Genomic DNA, 24,363 nt, shown 5'->3' with positions numbered 1-24,363 from the left:
GAGGGGTCGTCGGAAAGGAATTGTGCACGGGCACGTAGAGGCAAGAACATAAAGAATTGGTTCTTTTTGTGTCTCTGCAGGTGTTCTCGCCTTTCTAGCACTGCCAGCAGTACTTGTGTCATCAGCACAGGAGCTGTACCTCGGCCATATGTCCCAGGACTCTGTCACCATGGCAACTGCCAGCAGCAGCAGCAGCAACCACGTCCTGTCTGCCTCTGAGCCTCTCCACCTGGACTGGCACAGGGAAGGATCCAGCAGCGGAGAGTGGTCGCTCAAAAGGGGACCTGGACCCACAAACATCCGCCCTCTCTCATTCTGGCGTCTCACCACTGAACCCTCCAGACAGGCCCCAGGAGTACCTCTCGCTCATGACCTGGTTACGGTTGTCCCAAACGCTTTGACTACCCATAGGCACAACCTGAGAAGGGAGAACCCATATCCTGTGAAGAGTCCAGAGGATAAGGATGAAGTTCTCCGGTCCCTCAGGGAGTATGCTCAGGGACACCACGTCATCACCCTGAGGGAGGTGCATGCCGATGAGACTGAGCCCCCAACGGATGAGCTGCTGTTGGCGCCTAAGGCAGAGTTGATCGCTCCTGGAAAGAATTCATCAGAGAATCAAACCTCCTCCGTGCCCACCTCCGCTCTCTCCACAGAATTCCACCCTACGCTAACCCCAAATAACCACCTAACAACCAATGACACCGACAGGGTCACGCTCCCATCCCCCCTCCCTAACACCACAAACAATGACCCTCTTGGACCCGGGCGAGTGACAGCACACGTGGGGGCGCCATCCAACAGCAGCAATGCCCGCAATGATACGGCCGCTCAGGAAAGCAGCCACTCAGAGCGTCCATCCACAGACAGTGGTAGCTTCCTGAACAGGCAAGTCCCCGCCACCACAAAGGACCCCTGGACCGCCGACAACAGCTCAGGGCCCACAGTGGACTCGCCCCCATCCCGCGTCACCATCTGCTTGAGTCGGATGGACATTGTGTGGATCGTGCTGGCCATTAGTGTGCCTGTGTCGACCTGCTGTAAGTAAAAGGACAGTTAATTTTTATAATATTGTGCTTTTTTTGAAAAGTGTGTTTTTGTGGCTTCTGATTGGCTAAAATGGCCTAAGCATTGAATGAGACATAAAACCCCCTATTGGCAAAAATCAGTGACCGGTGTTTTTTTTTTTTCCTGTTGTAGCCGTGCTGCTGACCGTGTGCTGCATGAGGAGGAGGAAGAAGTCGTCAGGTCAGGAGAACAACCTGAGCTACTGGAACAATGCCATTACCATGGACTACTTTAGCAGGCATGCCGTGGAGCTGCCCAGAGAGATTCACACTCTGGAGAGCGAGGTACAAAAGCGCCCACACTCAGTGGAGACTGTTGAGTTGAGGCTGCGCTATCAGTCAGCAGAATGAAAACAACACCAGGATCAATGTGTTCAGTCAGCAGCAGGCCTCGGGCAAAGAAATCCTGGAACAAACTACATGATGATGTTTGTTGGGGGCGGAGAGGGTCCATAGGCACTAATTAACAATTGTTCTGCGTATATTGATGCTTTGGGATACCCCTCAGACTGTATCTCAAATTAATCACTTCCGTCAGAACACATCAATATATGTAAAATGCTAGAGTAAGTATTAGAGATATAACCATGAACTGCGGCAAAACTTCCGTTGGTATTATCATTTTAAATAAAAAAATATCTAAAAACATTAAATCATAACTGCACTTTGATAACGAACTCACGGACTGACTGGTTCCAGCTCGCTAGTTTAAATGCTAACATACAAACAAGAGACATTAACCTATTTCCCCATTAGAAAACTACATACCCTAATCTAAATTCATATAAACACATTGTTGTCTGAGCAACTAACATATTCAAATGTGCACAGTGAACCTGTGCTCTCTTAGGACAGTGTGACCGTTTTATACTCAGGAATACCAGACAGAGGTTTTTTTTACGGTGCGTTCAAGGACCTTTGAAACAGAGTAGGACGCTAAAATGCCCACCAATATTGATAAATATTAATAATACATTTTATGTGTTATGCTCTTTTCATTTGAATAAATCTTAAAGTGCTGCCGTACAAACCAATATTTAACACACTAAAAGCTTAGGCATCAAAACAGATAAATTACTAACACTAAAACACTATCAATGAAGCATAAGAAACACAAAACATGTAAAAAAAATAGTGGCTTTTCTAGCAGTGTGTCTATTTATTTTAGTTATTAATTATTTAAAAATTAAATTGGTCGAAGATTTTAGTGTGTGTATAAGTACTTTTGAGCACCTTCAACAATACTGCGAAAAAAATAAAAACCATGATAATTTGGGTCATGACAACTGTGATATAAAATCCCTAGTAAGTATGTATATAGTGTTAAGTATGGAAGTGCGCAAATTGAGACACAGTCCAAGTCTGATGCTGCTGTCACTGCTAATGTTGCACAGTTGTGGCCTACTCAGCGGCCTAGTGGTTAGAGTGTCCGCCCTGAGATCGGTAGTCTGTGAGTTCAAACCCAGGCCGAGTCATACCAAACACTATAAAAAAATGGGACCTATTACCTCCCTGCGTGGCAGTCAGAATCAAGGGTTGGAATTGGGGGTTGAATCACCATAAACTTTAACTTAACTTAATACGCCTCTGCAATTGACTTTGTTTTATTAATCCAAATATTGCCTTTACTACATGTCAGTCTCTAAAACAAGACATGTCAACATGTATGACAAAATTACAAAGAACAGATGCCCTGGAATGTATTTTTTATTGTTGGTTACATTGCCATCTAGTGGCTAAAGATGCTGTAACAGCGTAAAAAGGATCTCCTAGCCAACTTTGCCATTTTATGTAATTTCTGATGCAATTTGTTGCACATATGTCTATTTCCATTGACCATCCATTTCACCTGATGTCTTTTTTCTTTCATTCCTCCAATTTTTCCTCGTCAGGAGAGGGGGGCCGAGGCTGAATCATGTGTAGGATGCCCCTGGTGACACCCAGGTGTTGTGTATGTTTGGTAGGATAATGCAACTTAGTCTAAATCTAATTGGATTTCATATTAAGATCATTAGTTTTTGTTATGTTAGCTATGATGCCTCCACTCCCTCCTCCCCTCCTGACTCACCATTATCTACCATTTTCCATCATCATCTCCTCCTGAGTCACCCCTACCTTCCATCTCTGTTCACCTTATAAGCACCAACTTTTATTCAGTTTTATTGGCGAATAGTGACTCACAGTGTTATGCTAACTGGTGTATTTTTGCAGGAGCACGACAGCTGCCTGCCGCCAAACGGGGACTACAGCAGCAGCAGTGTAGTGCTGGTGAACCCTTTCTGCCAAGAGACCCTCTTCATCAACAGAGACAAAGCGTCTGCCATCTAGAGACAATACCGTCTTATTTTGTAAAACGCTGCATATGGCATAGAGCGCGGTGATGTATACAGTCTTTACTATGAGGATACATCTGCATATTTTTCTGATGTACATTTTTTTACAAAATTATTAATTGTGATAAAAAAAAAGTTTTTATGTCTTTATAAACAAATTAATTTGTTTATTGACTGTGGCCTCACAGAGAAGAAACATGCTATGAGAAAGTGCAGTTGTTTTATTATTTAGATAAATAATCAAGCTAAAATGACTTATAGCCTGTTCAACTTGAATATAATGCCTGTTTTATTTTGTTGGGGGGTTGATGCATGTTTCCAGGTAATGATCACATGATCAGTCATTCAATGGCTTCAAATCAACATTATACTCAGCGGTATGTTATTTTGCATAATTTAGGAGTGTTCAAATTAAAAAGATAATTCTAAAATACACAACCAACTGTATTTTTTTTTTCATTATGACCAATTATGATATGTCTGCACCACCTATAGTATAATCTGTTTAATATTTTAAAGCGATAAAGGGTGTTTATGAATAGCTTTAAATCTTGGGTTATAGTCCTTTATTTCAGTGTCAATCAAAGAGAAGTAGCTGCTTCTCTTGTCACCAGCTTCTCAGAGGAAGGACCACGCCGTTGACTTAATAATTCCTCAGTTATTGCCTTTGTAGGTCATATGTGTGTCTGCTGTAGTCTTCCCCCACCTTGTTCTCCATGCTCATGTTGCCCTGTGCCTCTGTGTTTGTGTGTGTCTTGTCACTTGTGTGTGTCGTGCCCAGTTTGAGATTTGCTCCAGCGCTTTAGCACTTCAACCACCTCCTTTATTACCATGATCCAAATGCTGAGTGATGAATCACACTTTACGTGCGACAACCTGTGCCCAAACATTCATTATCAGCACATATAAGGAAGGGGTGGTTTATTTTGGAAAAATGCATCTCAGTTTGGACATTTCGAGTGCTGCAACTTCCACTTAGTATTTAATGCTGCCAATTGTCACTTCAAAATTATCCTAAATGTGTTCAATCATGGAATGAAAAGGTGATTCTTAACAACATGGATGTTGACTTTTTTTTTTTTTTTTGCATTGGCTACTAGCAGCCCAGCTTGTTGTTTTGCACAGTGGAGCAAAGTGTTCAACATGATGTATTTTTTTGTACTGTAGTATATACACTGTACTTTTTACTGCTGAACAATAAAACAATGAAAACAATCTCTTTTCATTCATAGGTTTTAAACTGAATCAATCCTGTTGATTTAAGCCAACATAAATTGACTTATGTTGGCTAAAATCATAAAAGCCTTTGAACTACAATAAGTAATTATTACTTATTATAGTTCAGCACTCTCCTCCTGACCACATCATTACTTATTATAGTTAACAACACTCCTCCTGATCACATCACTTTCATATTTTCTACAGATTAATAAGCATGTGGCGACTTGTCCAGGGTGTACCCCGCCTTCCGCCCGATTGTAGCTGAGATAGGCGCCAGCGCCCCCCGCGACCCCAAAAGGGAATAAGCGGTAGAAAAATGGATGGATGGATGGATGGAAGCATGTATTCAATATATCCATTTTTAAAATGCATTATAAAATATTCTGGTGGGGAGTCTGGGGTGCTCCCGTGAGTCATTTATTGCAATGAGAGTAGAGTGAAGGTACCGTATTTCCTTGAATTGCCGCCGGGGCGCTAATTCATTTAAAACCTCTTCTCGCTCCTGCGCTTACCAAACGCATGCGGTAAAAGTAAGCATGCGCTAATTATTTTATAACCTCTTCTCACTCCGGCACTTACCAAAGGCATGCAGTAAAAATTTGAGTGTGATGTAAGCTTGGACCTTAAATCCTACTGAATAGCTCTTAATCTTCTTCCCTTTATGTGATTTCAAATTACTGGTATTAAAATCAGCCTCCTCCATTTTCAAAATGATGACAGGGGAAGTGTCACTCGTGACGTCACAAGTTTGACCAGGGGGTAATACTAAGCATGCGCTAATTATTTTGCGAAGCGAGTTTGACCCGGCAGTAATTCAAGGCAGGTGCATACTACATGCCTTGCGGCAATTCAAGGAAATACAGTAGTTGAAATTGTGTGTGATAATACTCCCTGTTTTTTTTTTATCTACCATTTGTCAATTTTTATAATATTGTTATATTTTAATACAACTAAACTATTATTTTCATCCAAAACAAAATATTCAAAAATTACATCACGGGACGTCGTAGAAGCGCCGCCGTAATACATTGCTGGAACGCAAGTTTTTTCAGTGATGTACCCCCTGTGAACATTTTTTTATTTCAAGTATCCTCTAATAAGAGCAAAACATTTTTGGTTGAAAAAAAAAGAGATAAAGAAGTAAAATACAGCACTATGTCATCAGTTTCCGATTTATTAAATGGTATAACAGTGCAAAATATTGCTCATTTGTAGTGGTCTTATTTTTAACTATTTGGAAAAAAAGATATCAAAACAACTAAAAACTTGTTGAAAAACAAGTGATTCAATTATAAATAAAGATTTCTACCCATAGAAGTAATCATCAACTTAAAGTGCATTCTTTTGGGAATCTTTAGCATCAATATTTATGAAACATGTCCACAAAAAATCAAGCTGTCAACACTGAATATTGCATCGTTGCATTTCTTTTCACAGTTTACGAACTTACATTCATATTTTGTCGGTGTATTATTCAATAAATATATTTATAAAGGATTTTTGAATTGTTGCTATTTTTAGAATATTAAAAAAAAATCTCACGTACCCTTTGGCATACCTTCAAGTACTCCCAGGGGTACGCGTACCCCCATTTGAGAACTACTGGTCTATGGTATCGCACTGTATAATGTCGTATTTAAGAGCTCCATTAGGAAATTGGTAGAATTAGTCTGGGATTTAAAAACAATTAAGCAGAAATATGGTTGAATAAAATAAAAACTAATTGGTTATACATACTATAATTTTAAATGATAATTACAGCTATGTCTGAATGGTTATATATTTCATTTAATGCTGTAACCCAGCGGTTCTCAAATGGGGGTACGCGTACCCCTGGGGGTACTTGAAGGTATGCCAAGGTGTACGTGAGATTTATTTTTTTATATTCTAAAAATAGCAACAATTCAAAAATCCTTCTTAAATATGTGTATTGTGAAATTAAGTTAATTATATTTATATAGCACTTATCTCAAGTGACTCAAAGCGCTTTTACATAGTGAAACCCAATACCTAAGTTACATTATTTGTAAAGCAGAGTGGGTGGCACTGGGAGTAGGTGGGTAAAGTGTCTTGCCCAAGGAGACAACAGCAGTTACTAGGATGGCGGAAGTGGGGATCGAACCTGCAACCCTGAAGTTGCTGGCACGGCCGCTCTACCAACTGAGCCCACACATTATTGAATAATTTGTCAAGAAAATATGAATGTAAGTTCATAAACTTTGAAAAAAATGCAACAATGCAATATTCAGTGTTGACAGCTAGATTTTTTGTGGACATGTTCCATAAATATTGATGTTAAAGATTTCATTTTTTTTTTTTAAAGAAATGATTAGAATGAAGTTGATGAATCCAGATGGATCTCTATTACAATTCCCAAAGAGGGCACTTTAAGTTGATGATTACTTCTTTGTGTAGAAATCTTTATTTATAATTGAATCACTTGTCTATTTTCCAACAAGTTTTTAGTTATTTTTACATCTTTTTTCCCAAATAGTACAAGAAAGACAAATGAGCAATATTTTGGACTGTTATACAATTTAATTAATCAGAAACTGATGACATATTGTTGTATTTTACTTCATTATCTCTTTTTTTCCAACCAAAAAATATTTGCTCTGATTAGGGGGTACTTGAATTAAAAAAATGTTCACAGGGGGTACATCACTGAAATAGGTTTGGGAACCACTGCTGTAACCGAATGTTGGCGTCTTGGAAGCATAGTGTCATGTTTTACGTAGGTCCCTGAACGCAACGATAGTAACCAAGGCAATGACGCTTTTGCTCGTTTCCTAGGCATTCGCTGGCAAAGACTGAGCAACACTGCTAGCTGGACAGTCTGACAGATTATCTTCTAAAAAATAGTGTATAACTTCTCTTTATATTTACTTTAACTATTTTGGTTAAACAGAATTAGCTTAACAGCCAATCTACACTATAGCTAACTGGAGTGTTTTATAAAATTACAGGGCACACGCACTTTTCCTGTCAGCTTGAGCCACAAGCTAGCTAAATGTGTGACGCTAACGTTAGCGCAACAGCCACCATGGTAGGAATCTTTTTGTTGTAATTCACCCTTTGTAGTTAGAAGTATTTCTTAGAATGTGTCATCCTAAACATACTTTGCTACGTTGTCTTAGAGTACCTGTGGTATATTGTAAGAGGGGCTAAAGATAGCTCGGCGGCTATAACCTTGGCTATCACTGTAGCAAATGTTGGTATCGATCCGATAGCAAGTAAATACAGGGACCAGTCAGTAACGCAGATACTGATATTGTTCACTTTTTTTTTTACAAACAAAGCAACAACAAAACTATTTGTGAACAATAGATACAACAATGTAAGACACTACAAAAAATATCTACAACAAATTACACTTACTGTATTTCCTTGAATTGCCGCCCGGGCGCTAATTAATTTAAAACCGCTTCTCACCCCTGCGCTTACCAAAGGCATGCGGTAAAAGTAAGCATGCGCTTTTTATTTTCAAACCTCTTCTCACTCCGGCACTTACCAAAGGCATGCAGTAAAAATGTGAGTGTGATGTAAGCTTGGACCTTAAATCCTACTGAGTAGCTCTTAATCTTATTCCCTTTATGCGATTTCAAATTACCGGTATTGAAATCAGCCTCCTCCATTTTGAAAATGATGACAGGGGAAGTGTCACTCGTGACGTCACGAGTTTGACCAGGGGGTAATACTAAGCATGCGCTAATTATTTTGCGAAGCGAGTTTGACCCGACAGTAATTCAAGGCAGGCGCATACTATATGCCCTGCGGCAATTCAAGCAAATACGATAATTAATTTTATTTTGTATGAAGCACAGGGGTTAGTGCATGTGTTTTACAATACGAAGGTCCTGGTTTCGATCTTTCTGTGTGGAGTTTGCATATTCTCCCCTTGACTGCGTGGGTTCCCGCCAGGTACTCCGGCTTCCTCCCATGAATTGATTAACGTAGACCCCGATTTACGGGTGTTACCATTTAGTGGTCAATTGTACGGCATATGAACTGTACTGTGCAATCTACTAATAAAAGTTTCAATCAATCAAAAAAACTCCCACCTCCAAAGACACGCACCTGGGGATAGGTTGATTGGCAACACTAATTTGGCCCTAGTGTGTGAATGTGAGTGTGAATGTGAATGTGAATGTCTATCTGTGTTGGCCCTGCAATGAGGTGGCGACTTGTCCAGGGTGTACCCCGCCTTCCGCCCGATTGTAGCTGAGATCGGCACCAGCGCCCCCCTCGACCCCAAAGGGGAATAAGCGGTAGAAAATGGATGAATAGATGAAGCACAAGGGTTAATCCATGTGTCTCACAATACGAAGGTCTTGAGTTCGATCCCGGGTTTGGGCCTCGGGTTCTTTCTGTGTGGAGTTTGCATGTTCCCTCCAGGTACTCCGGCTTCCTCCCATAAATTGATTAACGTAGACCCCGATTTACGGGTGTTACCATTTAGTGGTCAATTGTACGGCATATGAACTGTACTGTGCAATCTACTAATAAAAGTTTCAATCAATCAAAAAAACTCCCACCTCCAAAGACACGCACCTGGGGATAGTTTGATTGGTAACACTAATTTGGCCCTAGTGTGTGAATGTGAATGTGAATGTCTATCTGTGTTGGCCCTGCAATGAGGTGGCGACTTGTCCAGGGTGTACCCCGCCTTCCGCCCGATTGTAGCTGAGATCGGCACCAGCACCCCCCTCGACCCCAAAGGGGAATAAGCGGTAGAAAATGGATGAATAGATGAAGCACAAGGGTTAATCCATGTGTCTCACAATACGAATGTCTTGAGTTCGATCCCGGGTTTGGGCCTCGGGTTCTTTCTATGTGGAGTTTGCATGTTCCCTCCAGGTACTCCGGCTTCCTCCCATAAATTGATTAACGTAGACCCCGATTTACGGGTGTTACCATTTAGTGGTCAATTGTACGGCATATGAACTGTACTGTGCAATCTACTAATAAAAGTTTCAATCAATCAAAAAAACTCCCACCTCCAAAGACACGCACCTGGGGATAGTTTGATTGGTAACACTAATTTGGCCCTAGTGTGTGAATGTGAATGTGAATGTCTATCTGTGTTGGCCCTGCAATGAGGTGGCGACTTGTCCAGGGTGTACCCCGCCTTCCGCCCGATTGTAGCTGAGATCGGCACCAGCACCCCCCTCGACCCCAAAGGGGAATAAGCGGTAGAAAATGGATGAATAGATGAAGCACAAGGGTTAATCCATGTGTCTCACAATACGAATGTCTTGAGTTCGATCCCGGGTTTGGGCCTCGGGTTCTTTCTATGTGGAGTTTGCATGTTCCCTCCAGGTACTCCGGCTTCCTCCCATAAATTGATTAACGTAGACCCCGATTTACGGGTGTTACCATTTAGTGGTCAATTGTACGGTATATGTACTGTACTGTGTAATCTACTAAAAAAAGTTTCAATCAATCAAAAAAACTCCCAATTCCAAAGACATGCACCAGGGAATATGTTGATTGGCAACACTAAATTGGCCCTAGTGTGTGAAATTGAGTGTGAATGTTGTCTGTCTATCTGTGTTGGCCCTGCGATGAGGTGGCGACTTGTTCAGGTTGTACACCGCCTTCCGCCGGATTGTGGCTGAGATACGCTCCAGTGCCCCCCGCAACCCCGAAGGGAATAAGCGGTAGAAAATGGATGGATGGATGTACTGTACTGTGCAATCTACAAATAAAAGTTTCAATCAATCAAAAAAACTCCCACCTCCAAAGACATCCACCTGGGGATAGGTTGATTGGCAACACTTAATTGGCCCTACTGTGTGAATGTGGCCCTGCGATGAGGCAGCGTATTGTCCAGGGTGTACACCGCCTACCACCCGAAGCAGCTGAGATAGGCTCCAGCAACCCCCCGCGACCCGAAAAAGGGACAAGCGGTAGTAAATGGATGGATGTGTGAATGTGAGTGTGAATGTTGTCCGTCTATCTGTGTTGGCCCTGCCATGAGGTGGCAACTTGTCCAGGGTGTATCCCGCCTTCCACCCGAAGCAGCTGAGATAGGCTCCAGCACTCCCTGCGATCCCTAAAGGGACTAGCGGTAGAAAATGGATGGATGATTTTTGAGCAAAATGAGGTCAATAGTGAGTAATTTGTAAACAACTGTAAATATAACATAATATTTCAACAACACAACAAAGAACGAGAGTATCATTCTGATACTGATTAGAGGGTGTCCATTTCTTAATTTGATTGCTTTTTAACTTTGCTCCAATTTCCTTTACAAAGGCTGAATTTGGGTGTAATGAGCATCATCAGAGCGAGGTGATAAGCTACATGCGATTTGCACGTTCGAAGCGGATTTTGAGACTCAAGACTGTGGACTCCTGCTTCGAGGAACTCAAAGACAGCAGGTGGGTGCTTGTTCTGCCCTTTATTTATTATTGTATTTTCTTTCATTTCCCTCTGGCAGGCGTTACAAATCACTGTAAGCCACGACAACCTGTTAAAAGAACAGTTTCTTCCCCTAGGCCAGTGGTGTCAAAGTCAAGGCCCGCGGGGATGATATTTGATTAGTATTAGAACCGCCCCGCAGGCCACAGCCGCCTGCTGCTGTTTTGAATGCACCAGTGCTCTATCATTGTTGGCGCTAGGAATTTTCAAATTGGGGTCCCAGGGACCCCCATCAAGTCATAAAAATGGGGTCCCACTGTAAATTTTGGGGTCACACTTTTTTGTAACCGTTTTGAAAACAAATGAAAAATATATCCATTATCCTGTTATATCTCACATTCTGTATTGTGTTTTGGAAAAAGGTTGTCATAAACGTTACTTAATTCATTTAAAAAATAATACTAAAGAAAACACATTTTTATGCATATGTAAATGTATTCAGTTATAAACATTCATTCACTTTCTTATTTCCTTCATCGATGTAAACTTTCCGCTGCCGGTGTTTTTTTCTATATTTTTATTGTAATATTTTCAGAGTGTGTTTGTTCTATTTGTGGCCAAAGTAAGACAAAGACAACAATCTGAATTTGTCTTTATTTTTTTGTTTTAATGCCATGATTTTAATAGTCAGGCCCGCGTATGCACAGATTTTCCTCCACGCAACCCCTGAGCTAAAATTAATCTAAATGTACTAACTCATGTTCACTTCATCGTCCTGTTGCTCTATTCACTACTGCACTATTATCTTATTAGCCTTGCACATATTAGTTAATTAAATGCTTGTTTGTAGTTTTAATATATAGGTAATATTTATTTATCAGTCTACCATGTCAAATTCCTTTTGTGTCGAACATACCTGGCCAGTAAAGCTGATTTTAATTCTGTGGACACGCGTGTGATATTTAATGTCCTACAGCTCTCTGTTTCTTGCCTTTGTCAGAAGGCATTGGCAACTTATCCAATTAAGAATGACTTTCATATTCATTTTGGATGGAGTTTGGCTTGCTGTTGACTGGTGTCCATTTCCACACACAAGGGGAACAGTACAGTGCTCATGCAAATGTCAGAGATACACATCCTTAATTGAGTCAGCAAAAAAAATAATTGGTCAGTAGGATATTACATGCAAGAATAAGGAATAACATGCGTTCGCTCTTGTTGCGCACTAAAAAGGCACATTTATAATACAGATCTTGTCAATTTACGGTTGTATTAATGTGTCTGTATTTGTGTCCACAGGCTTGTGGAGGAAACCTTTACTGTGGACGAGGTGAGGGATATGCTGGATGGGCTACACGCGGTGGTACGTGGCGAGATGGAGATGGAGCTCATCAACACTGCACACACCAACGTCCTGCTCCTCAGGCAGATCTTCTACCAGGCCGAAAAGTTTTTCCTTCGGCTGCAAACAGACATCTCAGAACTGGAGAACAGGTGAGTGTTGAGGTCAAATACAGATACTATGCTGTTGTCCGTTTTTTCTAAAAAGCCTCTTGGATTATAACCTTGTTGTTTATGTTAGATAAGAGATGTCTATTTTGGTATCGGTGTTGGTATCAAGATGTATTTCGATACTTATCGATACTTATCGATACTTATCAATACTTTTCACAATAAAGGAGACAGCAAAAAAATCAGTATTGGCTTTATTTTAACATAAAATCTTATAATACATATATATACATTTCTTATTGCAATCAAAGAACACATTAAATTACATATTAGTGAACCTACTAGACTACTTCTCACTTAGTGGTAAGTAAGCAAAAGGGTTACAAAGGCTCCTAACTCTGACAATATTTCCAAATTCACCCATTCACACACACATTCACACACTGATGGCGGGAGCTGCCATGCAAGGCGCTAACCACGACCCATCAGGAGCAAGGGTGAAGTGTCTTGCTCAGGGACACAACGGTCGTGACAAGGATGGTAGAAAGTGGGGATTGAACTAGGAACCCTCAGATTGCTGGCATGGCCACTCTCCCAACTTCGCCACGCAGTCCGCTGTCCCCGTCATAGTTAAAGTTCTACTGTGTGCAGGGACATGTTTCCTGAATTTATAAACAATAAAAAACTGAAAATAGCTTTTGTAAAAGTAAAAAAATATTGATGTAATCATTGTAGTGTTGATGATATACGGACCTTGTGGTATCGTTAACGGTTTGATCCACCAATTTTTTTTTTATTCGGGAGTGCTAATTGGTTGTTAGCTGTTAGCAATTGTATCCTGCTACGGTGTGTAGTGAAGCATGTTTAGCTATTCTTTGCCCTGCAGCGATGATACTTTTAAGAAGCGTAGTTTATTTGTCGCCATTGAGGCGAGTATTAGTGATGCATAAATAGCTCATATACTGTGGAGGGACGTTAGCTGCTACAGTGTTTATAGCTTCAACTTAATCTCTAGTTTCAAAGCCAAAACACGTCCATTCTCCCTCTTCGATCTCCATTGTGTTTCCGCTTGTAAGTGCGCTGTGTGTGTGTGTTGATTCACATGGACCTCAGCTAATATTACCAGCAATGTCAACATGGCGAGCCATCATGTCAATGAAAAAAAAAAGGACCGGTATTTTTCAAAAGCTGTATAGTACATTTTTTAATTCATTATTACCAAAGTACTGTTGTAGTACCACAGTACTTTATTAGTATCAATATGCTGTACGACCATGCAAAAGACACTGTGGTTTGCCAATAAGCAATCAAAAAAGCTGCAGCAGGCTGAAGTCATATGCGTGTCAGCCAAACAAATGCATCAAATGCCACTTCCTTGCTTAGATGTGGCTATTTCACGCATTGCAAACCAGGTAAAATTGACATTCCATGATGCCACTCCCTGCACATTACTATGTTTTGATGAACTTTATGTCACTTTTTACCTCACTAACCTTTGTTGTGAGAGTTGTTCACATGCACATGTGGTGTGGATGCAACTCTGAAATACAAAAAAATTGTTTTTCAACGCTACGTGACTGACAGTGTCTAAAACGACGCATACGCCCAGTCATGGGGAACTGTCTACGTGCGTTTAGCTGCTTTTTAAACCACATCTGAGCTCCTTCTTTGGCCACAGTTTTTTTGGTGTAAACAAGCGTGTGAAAAAATGCCATCACATGTGATGCAAATGATTATATATCAGTGATATCGGAAAATGAATTAAATGCATTTTGAACTGTTGCTGTTTTCTTTACACACAGGGAGCTGTTAGAGCAAGTAGCGGAATTTGAGAAGACTGACTTTAAAGCCACTGATAAGGTGCGCCACATTGTGAAGTACTGTATATATATTATACAGTTCATACAGTATAATGTGTGTCTTAAAAAAATCCCAAGATAAGTGTCACAAAAGATATCTTTCACATCCAATTTACAAGTTTCCCCCTACCAAGTAATCCCTGTGGACTCTATTGCACTTTTCCATCTTTCTCTGCCACGTCTACTGTATATGCTCTCCTGGAAAGATTATTTTGGAATCCTATGCATGGCCATACTGTCGGCCTTTTAACGATCCACTTGAACTTGAGAAAGAGGATAAAAAACCAGACAGCGTCATGTCAGGTCTGGTGAGTGAGTAGGTTGTTCCTCCAGCTGGAGGAACAACCTACAGCGTGCGTCATTCATGGTAAAGCAACCACAAGTTGTCTTGCCACAACTCTTTCCTCTTTGCCTGCACTGAACCAGGATATTTTCGTAGATCTAATGGTTGATTGTCCGGGTTTGTGGCAAGAACTCACAATGAACGATGGCCATTGAGTGTTGAGATGCACTTCCACAGGCCCATGGAGCATTTGAGATAAGAGCTGTCTCTCGGCTAATTAAATGATAAATGATAAATGGTATGTACTTGTATAGCGCTTTTCTACCTTCAAGGTACTCAAAGCGCTTTGACACTACTTCCACATTTACCCATTCACACACACATTCACACACTGATGGAGGGAGCTGCCATGCAAGGCGCTAACCAGCACCCATCAGGAGCAAGGGTGAAGTGTCTTGCTCAGGACACAACGGACATGACGAGGTTGGTACTAGGTGGGGATTGAACCAGGGACCCTCGGGTAGCGCACGGCCACTCTTCCACTGCGCCACGCTTTCCCTAATTGTTATGCTTTAAGTTGCATGCAAAAATCTGAGTTACACATGGGTTGGGAATTGTGTTGGATGAAAATATAAACGGAATACAATGATTTGCAAATCATTTTCAACCGATATTCGATATTTGATGTTCAAACTGATAAACCTTTTTTTTTGTTGTTGCAAATAATCATTAACTTTAGAATTTGATGCTAGCAACACGTGACAAAGAAGTTGGGAAAGGTGGTAATAAATACTGATAAAGTTGAGGAATGCTCATCAAACACTTATTTGGAACATCCCACAGGTGTACAGGCTAATTGGGAACAGGTGGGTGTCATGATTGGGTATAAAAACAGCTTCCCAAAAAATGGTCAGTCTTTCACAAGAAAGGATGGGGCGAGGTACACCCCTTTGTCCACAACTGCTTGAGCAAATAGTCAAAGAGTTTAAGAACAACGTTTCTCAAAGTGCAATTGCAAGAAATTTAGAGATTTCAACATCTGCGGTCCATATCAACATTGAATGACGGAAACCAACATTGAATGACCGTGACCTTCGATCCCTCAGATGGCGCTGTATCAAAAACTGACATCAATCTCTAAAGGATATCACCACATGGGCTCAGGAACACTTCAGAAAACCACCGTCACTAAATACAGTTCGTCGCGACATCTGTAAGTGCAAGTTAAAGCTCTACTATGCAAAGCAAAAGCCATTTATCAAATGGTAAATGGTTGTACTTGTATAGCGCTTTTCTACCCCTTTTAAGGAGACTAAAGCACTCTGACAATATTTCCAAATTCACCCATTCACACACACATTCACACACTGATGGCGGGAGCTGCCATGCAAGGCGCTAACAAGGACCCATCAGGAGCAAGGGTGAAGTGTCTTGCGCAAGGACACAACCGACTTGACTAGGATGGTAGAAGGTAGGGATTGAACCAGTAACCCTCAGATTGCTGGTATGGCCACTCTCCCAACTTCGCCACGCAGTCCCCAAAACAACATCCAAAAACGCCGCCGGCTTCTCTGGTCCCGAGATCATCTAAGATGGACTGATGCAAAGTGGAAAAGTGTTCTGTGGTCTGACACATTTCAAATTGTTTTTGGAAATATTCGACATCGTGTCATCCGGACCAAAGGGGAAGCGAACCATCCAGACTGTTATAGGCGCAAATTTCAAAAGCCATCATCTGTGATGGTATGGGGGTGCATTAGTGCCCAAGGCATGGGTAACTTACACCTCTGTGAAGGCACCATTAATGCTGAAAGGTACATACAGGTTTTGGAACAATATATGCTGCCATCTAAGCGCCGTCTTTTTCATGGACGCCCCTGCTTATTTCAGCAAGACAATGCCAAGCCACATTCAGCACGTGTTACAACAGTGTGGCTTTGTAAAAATAGAGTGCGGGCACTTTCCTGGCCCGCCTGCAGTTTAGACCTGTCTCCCATCGAAAATGTGTGGCGCATTATGAAGCGTAAAATACGACAGCGGAGACCCCGGACTGTTGAACGACTGAAGCTCTCCATAAAACAAGAATGGAAAAGAATTCCACTTTCAAAGCTTCAACAATTAGTTTCCTCAGTTCCCAAACGTTTATTGATTGTTGTTAAAAGAAAAGGTGATGTAACACAGTGGTGAACATGCCCTTTCCCAACTACTTTGGCACGTGTTGCAGCCATGAAATTCTAAGTTAATTATTATTTGCAAAAAAAAAAAAAGTTTATGAGTTTGAACATTAAACATCTTGTCTTTGTAGTGCATTCAATTGAATGTGGGTTGAAAAGGATTTGCAAATCATTGTATTTCGTTTATATTTACATCAAACACAATTTCCCAACTCATAGGGAAACGGGGTTTGTACAAGCATCCCGCCAGTAGTTGGCATAACAAATGCCACAGTGAACCCAATAAGATCCGACCGAAACTAATAGTTTTATTGTTAGCATTAGCTTATAGCTAGAAATGGACATAACATTTGTTTTCCAACCATGGGAACAAAGGAAGTAAGTGTGATGGACAGTGTTGAGAAGAAGGCAATGATCTTCATTAAATTAAAGAAAGAAATCATTAAAAACATGAGTGCCTGTGTAGATAGCTAACTTGGCTAAGCAGTTAGAGTGTAGTACTGCTGGTCTGCACCATAGTGAATAGGGGTGCTAAAAAAAAAAAAGATTCTCATCAGTATCAGGATTCTTATTTATTCCAATTTTAAATCGAAAGATAGGCTCCAGCACTCCCCGCAACCCCGAAAGGGACAAGCGGTAGAAAATGGATGGATGCATGATAATTAAAAAAAATCTATTTTCTTTGCAATTTTTAATTTTAGTTTAATTTTTTTAACATCTTTTATCATAATAAATCTTTAAAAATATGTTTTTTTAGTCCATCTCCATGCTTACTTGCTGCGTGTTTACGTTAGCAACTAAAACTGAAAATGTTTAATTATTATACTAAATAGTACATCGCGAGAATCGGTTTGAATCAAGAATCGTGTTTATTCAAGAATTGATTCTTATTTTGAATCGTCACCACAATAATCAGAATCGGGTTGAATCATGAGGTGCCCAAAGATTCCCACCTCTAATACTGAAACAGACAGTATTACAGCAGTAAATAACCCCAGTCAAATATGTTAAAATCATATCTGAACAGCAGACATCTATGCGTAAAAATATCGAGAAGCTGTCGGGAGATACCGTAGAATTTCACTCTACAAGGTTAATACTGTACATTATTATTACATTACTACATACAATTATTGTAGGTGTCTGTAGTACATTCTATTGTAGGTTTTTTAATACAATATTTCTTATTTAAAAGTGTTTTCTTTTTTTAAGGAATGTTGAATATTAAAATTGTGCTAATTTGGGAGGACCAGGCACCAATTAAATAGATTTCAGTATTTCAATTGGTGACGTTGACTTGAGATATAAGTGTTTCAAGTTAAAAGCACCCTCACGCAACCAATTTAAGCCTGTAAGTTAAGATACTGTTTTTTGAAAATGACCTGAATCATGGCCTAAATACACAGGTGCATTCTGAACTTCAAGGTTGCTGTACTGTTAACACTGCTTGTCAAGATGGCCATGACCACAGCTGCAAAGGATCCAAGAGGAATCCTTCAATGATCAATAAAGCTGTGGCGAAGGACGACTTCAAAAATAAAAATTTGTAGTTTGGATTTGAAATATATCTTTTCCGTCACACCTTGTATTTTAAAGCTATCAATATGTGCCATTTGAATAGTAGCACAGTGGATTGTTTTATTTGCCCAGATGAACCAGGAGAGCAGCAAACCCAAGTTGGCACCGCTGAATGAAGGTGGCGTGTCTGAGCTTCTAAACAAGGTCTGATGCTCGACCGTGTGGAGAACGCCACTGAAAACTCTTTTCAATTCATTTACTTTGGATTTATTTTCCTACATTTTAGGAGATCGCAAGACTACAGGAGGAAAATGATAAACTGAAAGCCAAGCTGCGCAGTTTAGAATCCCAGGTATAAAAACATACTTTCATACACCATTCACTGCCTCTTAAGTTGATACTGCTTACGTCGACAACAAGTGTAAGTCGACCAACTTATCATGTACTGGTCCACCATGTATTTATTGAGGGTGTCCTGATCCAAGCTCTGATACAAGCACTCCTGCAGAGGGTTTACTTAAGCAAAGATGGACAGCCAGTTAACATCTACATTTCCTGTATTTGGGTGAAGTCATTTACAAAAGGTAAAAAAGGTAGGCTATAGGCTACTAAGAGCTAGCAGCTACACAGCAACTAAGCACACAACTGCACGCAAGGCTCTCAAGCTACACATGTAATAAGTCCTTAATTGAAATATAATGCAGTTTGAAACATGTTTATCAATGTAAATAAGTATCAATTATAGTAATTATAGTTACATATTACTTACACATACAGAGTATCCAAGGCAGAAGTATATTAGAAAGTATTTAGTAGGAAACGTATCCGCATCATTCCACTTACTGTGTCATGAGCTTAGCTTATTTTTTTAATGTGGCCAATGGATATCACCAAAAAAAACAACAAATACCACTCTACAGAAAGACAGCCTAAGTGCATTCCACTTGACAAATAGATTAGTATTTTTTATACCTAAGTATTTTCATTTCATCAAGTCATTTCTAACATTCCTCACTACAAAATAATAAGTGTGCACAATGATTTATAATAATTGTATTCGACTAATATTGATGTCTGTATCTGCTGATACTCAGGCTTCAACATCGCTGTTGAATTGGAAGTGAAGATTTTGTATCGGGACACCCCTCGTTCTTAATATCACTGAAAAAGTGCCCACTTAAGTCAACATCGACATACATGGTTGACCACTTTTGTTGGTAGAAAATGTGGTACCCAAAGGAGTCATTTCTATGAAAAACTGATCCGTTTGGATCATGTTAGAAAATTGTTAACACTATCACGCTTAGTGTGTTTTTGCAAAAGCCAAGTTGTGGATGCTTAAAAATCAATGTTCTTATTTCCCCAGGCAATGAGTGTGCTGGACGACAAGACCGAGGCAGAGAGAGCCCTTAAAGACCTCCGGAATGTGCAAGGGGACCAGCAGGTAGCGTTCGATATCTGACCTCCTTAAAGCACTTTTTTGAAGCTGTCACTCTCATTTCTATATACAAGCTGAGCGCTCACGCCAAAGAGATCAGCTGTCTGCAGAACACCGTGGCGGCCCTCAAGGACGACTACGAGCGCTCGCTGACCGTCAGCGCTGCCTCTCAGAATAACCTGCAGGAGAACCTGGTCTCTGCCAAACACGAACTGCTGCGAGTACAAGAGCAGCTGGCCTTAGCGGAAAAGGTCCACTGCCACAACAAGTCATTTTTAATAAATATAATTCACTTCACTTCACTTCACTTTACCAGAGCGTGATGTTTTAAATGTGTCTTTTCATTATGTGTCTGTCGGTGTCCAGGAGCTGGATAAGAAGTTCCAGCAAACGGCTGCTTATCGCAACATGAAGGAGATCCTTACAAAGAAGAATGAGCAAATTAAGGACATTAGAAAAAGATTACAAAGGTGAGTCAACATGGTTTATACACAGAGGTCTTCAACATTTTCAAGGCCATAGACCCCCAAACGGATGGAGATGAGAGATGGCACGGGGACCACCGTATTCGTATATCCCATATTATTTTTATTTTTTTTAACTTAAACTGGTCCTAAATGTACCTTGTTATTGAGCAAAAATAAGATATTCAAATAATACAGCATAATGCCGTAAATAGTTAGCTTTCAATTAGCATGTTAATTGTTAGCTAACACTTAGTGCACTAATCACTAGCTGACAACGGGTACGCTAATTATTAGTTGACAACGGATGTGCTAATCGATAGTTGATAACTGGTGCATTTATTCCGAGCCGACAACTATCACGCTAAAGATAGCTGGCAACTGGTGTGGTAATTGCTAGAATGTAACTAGAGCGCTAATCGCGATCTATATTAAATGCTAACATGGATACATCCATCCATCCATTTCCTACCGCTTGTCCGTTTCGGGTTGCGGGGGGGTGCTGGAGCCTATCTCAGCTGCAATCGAGTGGAAGGTGGGCTGCACCCTCGGACAAGTCGCCACCTCATCACAAGGCCAACACAGATAGACAGACAACATTCACACTCACATTCACACACTAGGGACCATTTAGTGTTGCCAATCAACCTATCCCCAGGTGCATGTTTTTGGAGGTGTGAGGAAGCCGGTGTACCTGGAGGGAACCCACGCAGTCATATAATTATTTATAAATGACTTGTCCACACTGTACCCTGCCTTCCGCCCGAGTGCAGCTGGGATAGGCTCCAGCCCCCCGCGACCCCGAGAGGGACAAGCAGCAGAAAATGAATGGCTGGATTTTATTATTTTAAACTTGCAAGGTCCACTAAGTGTGGGGTACATGCCACTGCTTCTTTTTTTTTTTTTTCAAACAACACTACAGTCTGTTGTAGCAACTGTCAATGTGCATTTCAAAACATTTGAAGTTGTAGAAAAATTACCCGGGAAATAAAAAAAATATTTGAAATATAGTCTAATCAACCGAAAATGCATGACCCCCTGCAGTACATCTGTGGACGCCCTGGGGGTCATAGAAGACCTCTGGTTTAGTGTGCATGTAGTAGAAGAGTACAATAATTTTATCAACATCATGGCTGGTTTTAGTGCTCCGTATCATTTTATCATGATAATCACACACACTTTTTGTTGTCTGAGTATGAAAAACAAAAAAAACATCAGTATTTTTGGCTAATTTCAGTTTTGTCTCTTTCCAGATACGAGCCCAACGAATGAGTTCTTGTTTCTGCTGATGCACCTCGAATGAAAATTCAGGTAGCATGATGGAACCAGAATGTACCCCTGGGTTTGGGAAGAGCAACATTCGACCCCACAGCTGCTGACTGAAGCACAATAAAGCAGCGTTTTAGTGAGCAGTTATTTAATCATGTTTTATTCTGAAAATGTTGTAGCTGCTTCTAGGTGGCTAATTAGAGTTATTGATATCTTGTTATTGATACCACCATTGATACCTTGTTTTTTTCACTGAACTGGACTCCCAGAATGAAAAAAATTTTCCTTAAAGCCACTACACATTGAGGAGGAGCATTTTCTACAATCGGACTTTCTGTGAATGTCCGATCCTATAGAAAAGTACGCTGTTTATACGCTTGGCTTTGCTAGAATGATTTCCTTGCTCGCCTATATTATACAAAGAAGATAACATATGTTGCAAACAATACCACGTATATTTCATATTATTGTGAACTTAGGACTGGAATGTGAGTAAAGAGAGGAAAAAAAAAAACAACGTAAAATTATATACAACATTGTAATTGTACACACATCCTGTATTCCCTTCACACATGCATTTTGCGGTCTGTGCATAAAAGCTGTGTGCAAATAAAAGCGGCAACTAGCTCAACTGCTTGACTCAACAGGAGGCGCCATACTGCAAAAGGTTGTCAAGTCCCTGAACATTTGGTTAGGTAGTAGGTACTAATGAGGGCCTAATACTTAACATACAAAACACAAAACCAGTGAAGTTGGCACGTTGTGTAAATCGTAAATAAAAACAGAGTACAATGATTTTGGGAATCCTTTTCAACTTATATTCAATTAAGTACACTGCACAGACAAGCTATTTAATGTTCAAACTGAGAAACTTTTTTTTTGGGAAAATAATCATTAACTTACAATTTTATGGCAGCAACACATTGCAAAAAAGTTGGCACTGGGGCATTTTGATCACTGTATTGCATGGCCTTTCCTTTTAACAACACTCATTAAACATTTGGGAAATGATGAGACTACTGTTGGAATCTTTTCAGGTGAAATTCGTTCCCATTCTTGCTTGATGTACAGCTTAAGTTGTTCAACAGTCCGAGGTCTCCGTTGTTGTATTTTATGCTTCATAATGCGCCACACCTTTTCAGTGGGAGACAGGTCTGGACTACAGGCAGGCCAGTCTAGTACCCGCACTCTTTTACTAAGACGCCACGCTGTTGTAACACGTGCAGTATGTGGCTTGGCATTGTCTTGCTGAAATAAGCAGGGGTGTCCATGAAAAAGATGTTGCTTGGATGGCAACACATGTTGCTCCAAAACCTGTATGTACCTTTCAGCATTAATGGTGCCTACACAGATGTGTAAGTTACCCATGCCTTGGGCACTAATACACCCCCATACCATCACAGATGCTGGCTTTTGAACTTTGCAGCTGCAACAGTCCGGATGGTTCTTTTCCTCTTTGGTCCGAAGGACACAACGTCCACAGTTTCCAAAATCAATTTGAAATGTGGACTCGTCAGACCACAGAACACCTTTACACTTTGCATCATCTTAAATGAGCTCGGGGCCAGCGAAGCCAGCTGCGTTTCTGGGTGTTGGTGATAAATGGCTTTCGCTTTGCATAGTAGAGTTTTAACTTGCACTTACAGATGTAGCAACAAACTGTAGTTACTGACAGTGGTTTTCTGAAGTGTTACTGAGCCCATGTGGTGATTGATATCCTTTACACACTGATCTCATTTTTTAATGCAGTACCGCCTGAGGGATCGAAGGTCACAGGCATTCAAAGTTGGTTTTCGGCCTTGCTGCTTTTGTACAGTGATTTCTCCAGATTCTCTGCACCTTTTGATGATATTACGGACCGTAGATGGTGAAATCCCTAAATTCCTTGCAAGAGCTCGTTGAGAAATGTTGTTCTTACACCGTTTGACAATTTGCTCACACATTTGTTCACAAAGTGGTGACTCTCGCCCCATCGTTGTTTTTGAATGACTGAGCATTTCATGGAAGATGCTTTTATACAAAATCATGGCACCCACCTGTTCCCAATTAGCCTGTTCACCCGTGGGATATTCCAAATAAGCATTCCTCGTCTTTCTTAGTTTTTTTCGCTACTTGTGCCAGCTTTTTTGAAACATCTTGTAGGCATCAATTTCCAAATTAGCTTTTATTTGCAAAAAAATAACAAAGTTTACCAGTTCGAACGTTAAGTATCTTGTCTTTGCAGTGTATTTAATTGAATATAGATTGTAAAGGATTTCCAAATCATTGTATTCTGTTTTTATTTACAATTTACACAATGTGCCAACTTCACTGGTTTTGGGTGTGGTATATTGTCGATCAGTTATAAAATTCTGTTAAATATAATGTACTTTGTTTATTGTAAGTAATACAATAAAATGATGATAGGAGCTGCAGATCAAAATAGACTGAAAGAATGATACACAAAACATAATATGATAGAATGCTGTCTTACACCAACCAAATTAACCGTTTATTTTTTCCTCCTAAGAGAAGATGACTATTGATGCTGTAAATACACTATTACACATTGTGGTAGTTGGTGTGTGTCGTCACCTCTTGTCAATCAGGTTCTTAAACTTGGTAGTTTTGAGAACTGTGGTGGACACAATTGCGTGGACAACATCGCTTAAGGAAACAGTTCTTTTGTGGCGTCAGTCACAGCTGCTTCAATGGGCCTCATTGCGGTGAAAACTGAGACAATCATATAGGAAGGGAAAAGGGAGGGGGAAGGAGGGGGTAGAAGGGGGTGAAGCATGCAAATATGTGAAACGGACGAAACAAACAGGATGACCCTCGATTTCAATCATCGCTTGTCAATCAACACTTGTCCTACACCACGTGTTTCATCAGCTTTGTTGACGCACCATGTGTTGTTGTGCCACTGTGGTTGACAATGTGACT

General features: G+C 40.5%; 2 protein-coding genes across 2 annotated transcripts in view; both read left to right on the top strand.

The window, feature by feature from the left end:
• The window catches only part of tmem108 (transmembrane protein 108), a 33,851-nt gene extending 29,236 nt beyond the window's left edge, over positions 1–4,615 (top strand). Inside the window, exons 4-6 of the mRNA XM_061921681.1 lie at positions 81–1,040; positions 1,201–1,352; positions 3,279–4,615. Coding sequence (XP_061777665.1) covers positions 81–1,040; positions 1,201–1,352; positions 3,279–3,395 — 1,229 coding nt within the window. The 3' untranslated portion in view covers positions 3,396–4,615. The remainder of the gene's footprint in view (positions 1–80; positions 1,041–1,200; positions 1,353–3,278) is intronic.
• Positions 4,616–7,364: 2,749 nt separating this feature from the next.
• lztfl1 (leucine zipper transcription factor-like 1) lies at positions 7,365–22,072 on the top strand. Its single transcript, XM_061921680.1, has 11 exons — positions 7,365–7,484; positions 7,588–7,667; positions 10,880–11,004; positions 12,284–12,478; positions 14,239–14,296; positions 18,403–18,474; positions 18,557–18,622; positions 19,637–19,714; positions 19,783–19,959; positions 20,075–20,178; positions 21,426–22,072. Exons 2-11 carry the CDS (start codon positions 7,632–7,634, stop codon positions 21,442–21,444), a joined length of 930 nt encoding a protein of 309 aa, XP_061777664.1. The 5' UTR covers positions 7,365–7,484; positions 7,588–7,631; the 3' UTR covers positions 21,445–22,072.
• The last annotated feature ends 2,291 nt before the right edge of the window (positions 22,073–24,363 follow it).

This window comes from Nerophis ophidion, linkage group LG15 (assembly GCF_033978795.1).
Source record: "Nerophis ophidion isolate RoL-2023_Sa linkage group LG15, RoL_Noph_v1.0, whole genome shotgun sequence".
Taxonomy (NCBI): domain Eukaryota; kingdom Metazoa; phylum Chordata; class Actinopteri; order Syngnathiformes; family Syngnathidae; genus Nerophis; species Nerophis ophidion.
The sequence above is the reverse complement of the archived record's forward strand: the minus strand, read 5'-3'. Positions and strand labels throughout refer to the sequence as shown.

What these genes read in the sequence shown, in the direction of transcription:
- lztfl1 (XM_061921680.1), top strand. Translation starts at nt 7,632, where the DNA reads ATGTGTGACGCTAACGTTAGCGCAACAGCCACCATG. An exon ending in TTAGCGCAACAGCCACCATG is followed by an intron (nt 7,668 to 10,879) that starts GTAGGAATCTTT and finishes TCCTTTACAAAG; the next exon opens with GCTGAATTTGGGTGTAATGA. An exon ending in TGTCTGAGCTTCTAAACAAG is followed by an intron (nt 18,475 to 18,556) that starts GTCTGATGCTCG and finishes CCTACATTTTAG; the next exon opens with GAGATCGCAAGACTACAGGA.